This window comes from Raphanus sativus, unplaced genomic scaffold (assembly GCF_000801105.2).
Source record: "Raphanus sativus cultivar WK10039 unplaced genomic scaffold, ASM80110v3 Scaffold2523, whole genome shotgun sequence".
Classification (NCBI taxonomy): Eukaryota; Viridiplantae; Streptophyta; class Magnoliopsida; order Brassicales; family Brassicaceae; genus Raphanus; species Raphanus sativus.
Window position 1 is genome coordinate 1 of NW_026617831.1, and position 11,894 is coordinate 11,894.

Consider the following 11,894-nt stretch of genomic DNA (forward strand, 5'->3'; position numbering starts at 1 on the left):
AACGTTACTTTTTAATATTATTTTAATCTAATTGCATAAATATTAGCGCTAAGGATTGGCTAAGATGCAGCGTTGCAGATGGTCTAATCTCTTCCATGCACGCGCGCTAAAGATTAAAATACAGTAGATTCTGAAAATTAATTAGGTCACTTTCCATCAGCTTTTGCTAACTTATTTCGATCAACGGATATGCTCTCTTATTATTCTCTCCATGCGATTAGCACGAATTGTTCTCAATGGTTTACTAATATATTCCACCACGTTAAGTAATTATTCATCAATTTATCAAGAAAAAAAACTATATTAATCCTCATGTTTTCAATAGGAAATGTATATATATTTTATCTTGGATTTCTAGATGTATATTTAATTACTCACATATTCACGTATTATTATTAGCTTGATAACTATCTAATCACTGATTCTTGCGGCCTACCACAGAAGGAACCTACATAATTGCAAGCCTTCTTGTTGTTGATGTTGTTCAATATAATTCTCTTATTAGGCATTCATAACCAAAAATAGGCATGGACAAATATTCTGGATACTTTTGTGTTGTTATTCAAAAGCTGTAAATTATAGAATTTCTTCGGATCTCTAACGTGTTGTATCACTTAGCCAAAGAGAAAAGAAGCAGGCATGCGTCTGTTATTCGAGCTCAGTGGTGCGGGTAGTTGACCATCTGTGGAAATTGTGTCTTTCTTAGCTGGAAAGTTGGTGGGGAACGTGGTGGAGGTGACTGGAACATACCAGAAGTGTATGTGTATGATGGTGGTTGGCTTGCCCCAAAACATGGAGGAGGGTATGGTATGGGTGTTGCGAAGCCAGATACTGCTTGAGGAGGAGGATAGACCATTGGAGGCGTAACAGTGTTGATGAAGGGCGTTGGGCTGCCGTTTTCATCCCCTGCTGCTCGATAAGGCTCAACCTTTTCCTTAGTCCTTGGATTCCTGAAACACCTCAGAAGAAAACACTTTGTTGGCCTCTTCTCCATCCTCTTGGTCTGGTTCAGTTGCGGGGTTATAGGAGGAGCGGGGGCAGAGACTTCTCCAGGAAGAGATACAAGCTCTGCGTTTTTGTCCCATTTGGCAAGCTTTTGAAGCAACTTAGCTGGGTTGGGGTCACCTGAGACTGTTAGGAGCCCTTGTTCTGCGTTATACTCAACTGCAGTCACCCCTGTTTTCCATTCCAAAACAATATATTAGTTTTTTTTATTTTAAAAAAAAACATATTTTCAATGACAAGATCTCATCACCAGAAACACCGAGTAACTTTCTCTTTGCATTTGTCTGGCAACCTTTGCAGCACTTGATTCCAACTCTCAGAACGCAACTCTGCAGTTATCACACGGAAAAACTCGTCAGCTAGCAAACTCTTAAAAGAAAGTAGATGCAAAAAACCTGGATCGAGAGAGAGAGAGAGAGAGTACTCGGGCAGGTTGAGTTGTGTTTGCCATTGAAAAAGCACCTTAAGAACTCCAACGGAGAAGAAAGCCAATGATATATCCTATAATAATATAGTATGATGATATCTAGGGTTTCCATAGTTTTATTGATATGCCACCTTGCAGAAACAGATACCAATCAAATGTGAGTTATTTGTTATCTTTTTTTCTTCATTAGTTGAAGATTACAAACTTGAATCTTGGTAATCAAAACTCAAAAAGTAACCTCCCATTTTTTGTCTCGTTCACATATTGAGAAAGCAATAATGGCGGATTTGGACTTTCCACTACGGGAAGATTATGTAATTGTTTTCGGTTTAATTTGGATACAAATCACAAAGAGATGATGTTCGTATCTGCAGATTCGCATACTGTAAATGGTTCTCCAAGACTTTGCTTGCATAGTGAAGAACTGAAAGAAGCGTTGCGACAAGTTAAAGGTACTGTTTTGTTTCCAGTTATCGACCTAATAATTTGTGGTGGGATGAACCAACAGGAGTTTACGCCATGACCATATATATTCCCGGCCAAGGGTCTAATTTTTGTCTCCGGCAAGGAACCTCCTGTGCTTATCAAATCCGTCCAGCTAATCGGGCAAAGTCCTAACTTAGGCCTACAAGAAGGACCCCCTACAAAGGCTAAGACTCAATTCTAGTGGGTTTTATTGAAAATTTTCCAAAGAGTATGGTTGTTAATTTTTTTTTATATTTAGAGGTGAGATATTGCAATATAAAGAAAGAAAGCTGCCTCCTCTTACGTTCTTCACGTCATCAGCCAATCGCTTTGATTTCCATGAAGCAAACTCATTAGCACAAACGACAAGGTTAGATAAATACTTTCTTCTTTTAAAGTAGTAAAATAGAATACACAATTCCCATGTAAATCTGGTACACCATGCAACCGAATAAAATTGTAAATGTGAAAATATCAAATTCTCAAATACATAACTCTCAGAATTGATTAAGAAGAGAGGAGGTCCAAACTACAAATATAGCATATATAAGCAAATGGGGTGGTACACGGTCGACGCTCCCGGAGGATGAACCAGCCCCAGTGGAAGGAATGGTCTTGGAACTACCTCCGGCTTCTGCACATGGATCAGCAAGTCCCGTTAAGCGAGTATATTATATATTCTTGGTTATTAAATAAGTTTGTACGGTACCTGAACGAGCACCTGGTGATGAAGTTGGATTTAGTGCCACACTAGGGTTCTTGCCCGCCGGTGACTCCACCGGTGAGAGAGCTCGAGGAGGCGTTGTCGGCCCAGTGGCCACTAAATCATAAAAACACTTTTGTGAGTGACACTATATATATATATATATATATATCTTAATATAGATATATAAGGGTTTATTACTTAGGCTACCGTTGCATTGTGAGAGAGGAGGCGCCTGAATGGTGCAGGCGTTTGGGAGCTGCAAGGCCTGTGTGCGGTTAATGTTAAGGCCGATGTTAGGGATCGGACTGTTGACGGCAGAGCAGATGCACTGCGGCGAAGATTTGATGACAGAGTCGAGCTGAGAGCAGCAAGTCTGTGAGGGAGTTGTTGAGTTTCCGGTGATATAGCTGAGGCACGGAGAAAGGGTGGTCAGTGTGCTCACGCATGACCCGCTAGGCTGTGCTTTTGATACGAGCAGTAGAGCCCCCACGACGGCTACAAATGTGATCGCGTAGATACTTGCATACCCCATAATTGAGTTATTATTGCTCTTCGCTTTGGTTTATAGTTATAGGGCGAGTGGGTCAGAAAATGTCAAAGAGACTGGTATTATCGGATGACCTACTTTACATTGTTTACGTTTTTTCATAACCACCATATTCTAGATATACCTAAGAACCAATATTATGATCGGGATTAAAGATTTGCTAATACCTAAGTAACAAAACTAATAGGAGCAAACCAAACTCACCTACTAGCTCTTGGTTAATTAATATTTTTCTGTTTAGAGGAAATTGTGTGCGTGTTTCAAGAAAAATAAAGAAAGGAAACCGTGTGTTGATAGTGAGATTTAGAGAGATGGTTATAGATTAGCTGGAACTAAAGATTTGCTAATACCTAAGTAACAAAAGTAATAGGAGCATACCAAACTCACCTACTAGCTCTTGGTTAATTAATATTTTTCTGTTTCAAGGAAATTGTGTGTGTGTTTCAAGAAAAAGAAAGAAAGGAAATTGTGTGTTGATAGTGAGATTTAGAGAGATGGTTATAGATTAGCTGGAAGTTGTTGAACTCCAATGCACCCACTTAAATTTGTATATATATAGGATTATAAGCGATCTTCACCTGAGAATTAACCAAGCAAAAAAATGGAAGGCATAACATTGATAATAGTGATGATGTCAAGCTTAATGTTGGGAGGGAAAGGTCAGCAGATAATTAGCACGCCGTGCACCTCCTCCATGATCTCTACCTTTACTCCATGTCTCAACTTCATAACCGGGAGCAGCGGCGGCTCCCTCACTCCCACTGTCGGCTGCTGTGACTCTTTAAAGTCGTTGACCAGTACCAGCATGAACTGCGCTTGCCTCATCCTCACCGCAAATGTGCCGCTGCCTACTGGCTTCATCAATCGGACTCTCTCGCTTGCTCTCCCTCGTGCATGCAAAATGAGCGGTGTACCTGTTCAGTGTCAAGGTTTTAGCTTTACTCTAATTATTTATTAATTTATTAACCCCAATGATTATTAATGGCTTATTTTGCTTAATTTGCAGCGGCGGGGACTCCTCTGCCAGCGCCAGGTGTCTTTTAAAAAAAAAAAAAATGAAAACCGCTCATGATTATTTAAATGTCAATTGATCTCAGCCATTATTTATTTAACTAATGTGTTGGGCAGGTCCAGTGCCATTTTTGCTAGCTCCACCACCGCCTATGTCTGCTTTTAGCCCCGGATGTGAGTAATTAATTAAATTATTAAACCACGATCACGTTGTATTATGCATTTTGAGTCAACGTTTGATTTTGGACAACTTTGATTAGCATCTAAGGCAGCGGCGACAGCTCCTGAGCTGGCACCGGATGCTCCCTCGAATGGACCGATGGGCCCCACAGCCACACCAGGAATTCGGCCGGTGGTTCAGCCCTTGCAACCAACCAGCCTCGCGCAATATTCCACCTCTCCTTTTCTTCCCTTCCTTTTCTTTCTCTCCACTCTTCTCACTTTGTTGAATTCGTAAGCTATACGGCTCGTCTCCGTACTCAAAATTGTTACCTTTATATATGTACGTATTGGTGGTTTCATATCTATTCATTGTTACAGTTATGATCTACTCGCTATTTCATCTCAAAGTATACGTTGCACTATCCTTTTATCCGTCAATAACAAAAACAAATATTGAGGCCTCTTAGCGCGAAGATTCGAAACACCATCTTTGGAGTCTGTAACTTATTAAAATTGCAACAGCTAAACTAGACATAAGCCCATCTAGGAAACTAGACGGGACCTGGTGGAAAGTCTCCTCTCTTCAGTCCACACACACCGAAAGTGCGAGACAAAGCGCGATTAAGAGAGCGGGATCACAAGTACAATTTAGAAGATTTTGATACGTAAAGAATACATACCTCGATGGACAGGGGTGTAACCATCGTGCCGTAACGATTGTTGCTATCTTTGCTGACCAAGAATTTGGTCTAGTTCCACTTGATTCTGGAACTAGAAAAGTGGGTTTACTTTCCTTGAGAACTTGTAGAGTGAAAATTTATAATAGCCCTATTTGAGAGGATCATATCGAGATTCTGCTAAAAGTTACAAGCCATAGTCTAAACTTCACAGCTGAGTTAAAATTTGTTCCTTGATGGTATTTCCATGTACCAGTACCAAACTATTCAGCAATTGACAGGTCGAAGATAACTACAACAAAGAGGTTAGAATTTCACTAGGAGCACAATCATTATTATTCTATATCATTTTAAAACATGATTTTTGAATCAAAGACATACTGAGCGTCTAGCGAATTCTAAATGAATTCCTTTAAAACCAGATTATAACAACTTTGCAATGTATATTCGTGTATACCGTCGGCATGCACTAAAAATCTATACGTCAGTTAAGTATACAATAAAGAGTTTTTTTTTGGGTGCAAATGTTAAGATTTATACCAACTTTTCTGTTTTTCAAATACAAGATGTGGAAACCCACTTATTAAAACAAAGCTAAGAGAAAGAGAAGAAAGGGAGAGCCAAGGTTCATTACAAAAGAAAGATAAAAAAAGCTGCAGAAGAGAGGCGTGGGAAGGAGATGGTGATGGGATAGAGAGCAGCCGGTCTCTAATCATGCGATCAATCTTGGAAGCCAACGCCGGCGCGGTGGTGGAGACGGCGGTGAATATGCGAGCATTCCTCTCACGCCACATGCAATAGATGACAATCTGCAGTAAGAGTTTGAGGATAGGAACAGCTCTAGGAGCAGTAGTGAATTGCTGTTGACGCAGTACACCTATACACCCGAGCGGTGATGCTGGTGGAGCTGAAAGAAACCGTCCAATACAAAAAGCAGCCCAGACAGAGGAAGCATATTGGCATTAGAAGAATAGGTGATCATGGGATTCTTGTGCACTGTTACACAGCACACGGATTGTTGGTACGTTTAGTCCCCAAGAAGCAGAACAATCGAAGAGCATACTAAACTAATGAATTTTGGTTGAAGTTATGACTGATGGGAGAAGGGACAGCGAGAGAAGAGCAGAAAAGGGCCAAAAAAGAAACATTATTTATCCCATTCTCACAGTTCCTCCCTAAAGAGATTGCATCTAGGGAGAATTGCTAAAAACAACTTAAATATTGAAGTCAAATGCATTAGTATACCCTAATTTCAGTCAAATGCAGAACCAACCTAAATGTAAGATGAAAATACTATTTAGTCCTTATGAACAAACAAAAAAACGGAGTGGTATTTACGTTTCTATCCTTTTGGAAGTCTACATGTAAAAGAAGGAAGTCTACATACTTTTAGACCTCCAGCGAAATCTAATCTGTAGACTTGATGTGTAGTCTACACCAAAATTTTATCTAATATTTTGTTTTAAAATTGTTTAAAAATAATTATTGTGATAGATTTTAACTAATCATCAATATAATGGATAGTATGAAGTAAATATATTAAAATTTTATATAACTGAACAATTTTAAAGAATATATACTAAATAGGTATCCATGATATAAACAATGTTCATAGTTTAGAAACAAAAGGTTATAACATGATAGGTCTTTTAGTGGTAGATTTTTAGAATTAGACTTTAGATTTTGATTTTTTTTTTGGTTTTATTGACTTAAATCTGTTTATTAATGTTTAGTAGTTTATATTTTGTGTAATTTTGATATTTGATACAGTAAATGAGACTTTTTGAGTATCAAGCAAACTATTTAGGGTTTGAGATTTGTGGTTTAGGGTTTCGTAGACCTACAATAAAGTCTATAAATCTGTAGACGTCTTTGACAGTCTATTTTATTCGTGTATATCTTTCATTTTAAATTAAATGTTCCAATTTATAAATAAAATTTTAAAATCATATATTATGAATATTTAAAATTATTAAAAAATTTGGTAAATCATATATTAAATTTTGTTAAAAATAAAGAGAAAAAAGAAAAAAAAATTATTGTAGACATACGAAGAAGTCTACGCGATTTTACTTAACCGGATTTAACCAAAATATTTTAACCTAATTAACATTTTTTTACTAGACTGATTTAACCAATATTATTAAAATAATAAAGAAGAAAAAAATGGTTGTAGACTTCTTTCGAAGTCTCCCTAACCGGAAACAACTTAACTTGACCCAAAATTAACCAGAATAAATTAGCCTAACCAAAATTAAATCAAATTTTTTTAACCAAACCAGAAAAGTTATACGACATATAGGCCTGGGCGTTCGGGTACCCATTCGGGTTCGGTTCGGGTTTTTCGGATTTCGGTTCTATTTTGTAACACCTTCTAGGTCCCATTCTAGTAAATCTACAAGTTCGGTTCGGGTTCGGATATAACACATCGGTTTCGGTTCGGTTCGGTTAATACCCGAAGTAACCATATATCATTCGGATTCGGGTTATATCAGATCGGTTCGGATATACCCTAAGTAAAATCTAAAATTCCATAGAAAAACATAAAAATATATACTTATTTATATATAATGGAGTATTTAAGATATTTTTTTTAAAAAAATAGATACTTATTGTTAGATATCATGTTGAAATAAACATGAAATTGAATATTTGAAGTACATATTTATGTTTTAAATATTTATATTATATATTAATTCGGACATTCAGATCGGTTTGTTCGGATATTTTTCGGGTTTTTCGGGTTTTCGGGTTTTTCGGATTATCCATTCGGGTTCGGTTAATAACACTTCGGGTTCGGATATGTTTTGTAACACCCTACAAGATCCATTCGGATATTTTTTAGAATTCGGATTCGGTTCGTATCGGGTTTTTCGGTTCGGGTTCGGTTCGGATTTCGGGTTACGGGTTTTATGCCCAGCCCTAACGACATATAACATTTTTTAATCTAACCAATATAAAACCAGAATTTTTTTAACCTAACCGGATAAGTTTCCCGACATATAAATGCAATTTTAGTCTTCATTTGGTAATAAAAAAGAAGACAAACCCTAGCGGCCGTTACTCTCTCTCAATCTCTTGAGCGATTCCGGTGAAGTCAACCCGTCTCAGCCGCTTACACTGGTTGCTGTCTCGCTGCTGTTGCTATATCTTCCCTCTGGTAAGGTAGTGATCTTCGATTTATTCTGTTTCATGTCGGGTGTCGAAGTTGTTGTCAGAGTCATGTTGTCGTTGCTGCAGATCTTCTCTCCGCCGCGTCTCCTCTCCGCCTCTCTCCACCGCGTCTCCTCTTCGCGTCTCTTTCTCTCACCGCAGTTCACTCTCCGCCTCTCTCTCAAGTATATCTCTCTGCCTCTCTCTCTCAAGTTTGCTTGGTTTGCTAGTTTACTGATGTTGTTCATTGATGGGTGTGATAGAATCTCATTGCTTGTGAATCTTAAGCAAGAGATCTCGTGATGAGTTTGATTGTTCTCTTGTTTGCTTAGCTTAGCTTAGCTTATGTTGTGATGGGTTTTAGTGGTAATAATGAATCAGCTCTGTAAAAGGAAAATGTTTAGTTCAGTTCTTGCTTCAAATTGAACTGTGTGATTTGAATTTATCTGCTGCTTCTTAGCTTAGCTTATCTCACTAGTTAAGATGTTAGCTTCAAGTTAGAGCAATGCTTTTTTCTTCTGTTTCATTCTCTTATTTAAGGTACATTGGTAGCAAAGCAGGTTGGTGAAAGAAACTCTTGTAGTAATCTCTGACAGACATATCAACATGTACTTTTTGTGAAGTATTAACGTATTATGGTTTATGTATTAACGCGTGTGGTCTCATTTCTCATTTTTTATGATCTGCAATTAGTCTTTTCCGTAATCAGGGTCGTGGGTTCCAGTCATTTAGTGGTTTATCTTTTGAAATTTTGATATGGAGTTATAATGTTAAGATGTTAGCTTCAAGTCTCATGTGCGTTTTAGTTTTCAAGACGTTTTCTGTATAGTCTAGTCTAGTCTTTTGTATGTGCATCTAGTCTAGTTTTTTGCTACACTCTTTTTATCTTCCTCTTCTCGTTTGTGATATCATTTCTCTGAAAATGTATTTCCATCTCATTCTTGTTAACTTGATGCTTGTAATATTTGCAGGTGATCATATTCAGATACAACTTCCATTTTCAATGACCTCTGTCCATGAAGGAGAAAGATTTCATCATCTCAGAGCAGAAAAAAATCTGGTAATTTATAAATCATTACTTTGTTTAATCAATTTCGTGAAAAGTTGTCTAACATGCTTATGCATTTTGCCAGTTGTTATAAATCATTAATTTATAAACAAGTTGTTATTTACGCTAGAGTCAAACTGCATTTCTCAGAACATTGTGTATTACTTGCAGGTTGAGGTGAGTGATGCAGATCTTCTTTCATTGATAGAAAATTACTGCAGAGAAGCAGGAGTTAGGAATCTCCAGAAATAAATCGAGAAGATTTACAAGAAGGTGAGTTTTGCTTCAAGGCTCTCAATCTATTCCCTCAAGCCCACATCTAACATGAACAATTTTCAGGCAGGGTGAGAGACTATCATATTTCCGGAAGCAAACATGAGAGACTTTGAAGAGCTTTCGGAGGATGTGAAAGAAGGGCTTGATGTTCACTTTGTGGATGACTATTAAAAGATCTCCGACCTTGCATTTGTCTCTGAGAATAAGCAACATGACTGAGATAACTCAGAAGTCATTTTGACCTTCTTTCCCTGTTGTCTCTGTCTAAAACAAGAAGACCGACCATTCTTGATTCTTTTTTTTTTCTATATACTTCTGTCCCTTCAAGAAGTGTCCTATTGTAACCTTTTTTTTCATTAGGATAGTTTATTTATGTGGTTGGACTGTTGTGGTATATTTTCACAGCCAGATCATTATGAATCAAAATAAAATTGTTCTCTGCTTGTTATACTATGAACAGATTGGTGTATGACTTGCACTGTTTCAACGTAAAGTATCACACTTCTCTATTACTCGTGACGTTTATTGTAAAGTATCACACACCATTCACTCTTTTTATTGGTAATCTCAGGGAGAATGTCTACGAAGAAAAATTGAGGTTGGCTGGATTTATATATGTGTACATAAAATTGACTTAAAGATACACAATTTCAGCATGCCACAAATTCAACATATACTTGTCTATGTAACATAGGTTTGGTAAGGAATACCTTAACTCAACGACTATATCACAAACTGCTACAAAAGAATTTTTCACCACTCATTCTCTATATACAATAAGTAACTGAACCATTCTATGTTAAAAAAAAATCTATAGATGTAGACTTACAAAGACGTCTACACTTATTAGCAAACTATCTGCTCAAACCAAAAGTATTATAATTTCATAACTACAACAGTTTTTCTTTTCAAAATTACTCCAACCTATTAGGATTAACTAACATACACTTTCAAACAAAAAAATCTAGAATAAACTTTATGAATATTACATAAATTCAGTTTTAATTTATTTTCCTACGTAGACTTTTCAATCAGTCTACGACAGTGTAGACGTTCGTGTCAGTCTACGACAGTGTAGACGTCCGTGTCAGTCTACTTTTTGGGTTAGTTTTTGCAATTGAAAATTTTACGGGTTACTTTTTTTATTTGACCAGAAACTCATCCAAGTTTTGACTTTATACATTTAGACTTCCGTTTTAGTCTACCACATTAAAAAGGTTAGTTTTTATTATTGACCAGAATTCACCCAAGTTTTGACTTTCGAAGGTAGATTTCATATGTAGTCTACATGTTTCGTAGACTTCGAATAAGGTCTAACTTCAAAACCCATAGGTTGGTTTTGCAATTGACCATTGTTTGACTTTTGAATGTAGATTTCATATGTAGTCTACAGATTCGTAGACTTCGCATAAGGTCTAACTTCAAAACCCATGGGTTGGTTTTGCATTTGACCAAAATAAATATGTAGACTTCACGAACAGTCTATATTTTTTTGTGAAAAATGCGTAGACTGCATTGGAAGTCTACAATTTAAAAAATATTTATTTTATTTAAAAACATTTTAGTCAAATACAAAACTAACCTATTCAACGAAGTCAATGTTTTGGTCAAATGCAAAACAGACCTTAAGTAGACTTCATTGGCAGACTACATTTCGTAGACTTCCGTTGAAGTCTACTTAAGAAAGTCAAAAGTTCGGTCAAATGTAAAACCAACCTCTTTTACGTAGCCGTCTTGGTAGGTCTACGTAGATTTTTGTTTTTGTAGTCAAAGGTAAGGATGTAGACTGCTGGGGAAGTCTGCGTTCAAAAAAAAAGTTAAAAAGGTCAATTGCGAAACTGACTTGTTCGTTGACAAATAGACGGAATCGTACGTCTACACATTGGTGTAGACATATAAAGCAGTCTACCATCGCGACACAGACTGAAAAAGTGGTGAAAACCATGTAAACAGTTACCTTTTTCCGGTGTGAACCTCGATTCCGACCCTTTCAACCGTCCAAACTCATAAACTGAGCAAAAGGAAGCATCTTTGACGATTTACTAATGAAGAAACTCGAAAATGTGAAATTTGTGAGATGAAAATGAAAGTTGTGAGAGTTTTTTAGATAGAAATGTAGAGGAAATGAAAGATTTGTTGAGTTAGAGAAGAGAAAAGTGGTTAAAATTGAGTTATTGAGCTTTTATGAGCTCAAAGATGGTGGTTCAATGGTGGTTGCAAAATTGAAGATGATGACATTGTTGTAAATAAGAAAAGATGATTAGGGTGTAATTGGTTTTTACTCATTTTCGATTTTATTAAAAAAAAAAAAATAATGGCAGTTTTGTAAATATTTCGAAAACATAAAGATGGTTTGGAAAATTCATTGATGAATAGTAATGAGAAAAAAAAGGGGTTGGTTTTGCAATTGACTTGAA

General features: G+C 36.8%; 2 protein-coding genes, 1 long non-coding RNA gene and 1 pseudogene across 7 annotated transcripts; 2 read left to right on the forward strand and 2 right to left on the reverse strand.

Annotated features, from left to right (window-relative positions):
- Nucleotides 1–370: 370 nt before the first annotated feature.
- On the reverse strand, nucleotides 371–1,677 carry LOC130505715 (heavy metal-associated isoprenylated plant protein 42-like; annotated as a pseudogene).
- Nucleotides 1,678–2,268: 591 nt separating this feature from the next.
- LOC108852094 (non-specific lipid transfer protein GPI-anchored 15) lies at nucleotides 2,269–3,156 on the reverse strand. Of its 4 annotated transcripts, none has more exons than XM_057000312.1 (3): nucleotides 2,811–3,156; nucleotides 2,619–2,717; nucleotides 2,269–2,531 (listed from the first exon to the last, which is right to left on the reverse strand). In XM_057000312.1, the coding sequence occupies exons 1-3, from the start codon at nucleotides 3,133–3,135 to the stop codon at nucleotides 2,395–2,397; spliced, it is 561 nt and encodes a 186-aa protein (XP_056856292.1). In that variant the 5' UTR covers nucleotides 3,136–3,156; the 3' UTR covers nucleotides 2,269–2,394. The 4 variants fall into 4 exon arrangements, with proteins under 4 accessions (XP_056856292.1, XP_018481089.1, XP_018481090.1 ...); XM_018625587.2 differs by having other exon boundaries at nucleotides 2,607–2,717; nucleotides 2,811–3,155; XM_018625588.2 differs by having other exon boundaries at nucleotides 2,802–3,155.
- A 558-nt stretch (nucleotides 3,157–3,714) lies between these two features.
- On the forward strand, nucleotides 3,715–4,745 carry LOC108851903 (non-specific lipid transfer protein GPI-anchored 16). Its single transcript, XM_018625379.2, has 4 exons — nucleotides 3,715–4,079; nucleotides 4,157–4,183; nucleotides 4,279–4,335; nucleotides 4,422–4,745. The coding sequence occupies exons 1-4, from the start codon at nucleotides 3,752–3,754 to the stop codon at nucleotides 4,616–4,618; spliced, it is 609 nt and encodes a 202-aa protein (XP_018480881.1). The 5' UTR covers nucleotides 3,715–3,751; the 3' UTR covers nucleotides 4,619–4,745.
- A 3,270-nt stretch (nucleotides 4,746–8,015) lies between these two features.
- Nucleotides 8,016–9,918, forward strand: LOC108849467 (uncharacterized). Of its 2 annotated transcripts, none has more exons than XR_001949201.2 (5): nucleotides 8,016–8,165; nucleotides 8,241–8,338; nucleotides 9,125–9,213; nucleotides 9,373–9,474; nucleotides 9,541–9,918. It is a non-coding gene; the product is annotated as an uncharacterized LOC108849467 (long non-coding RNA). The 2 variants fall into 2 exon arrangements; XR_001949202.2 differs by having other exon boundaries at nucleotides 8,016–8,160.
- Nucleotides 9,919–11,894: the final 1,976 nt, after the last annotated feature.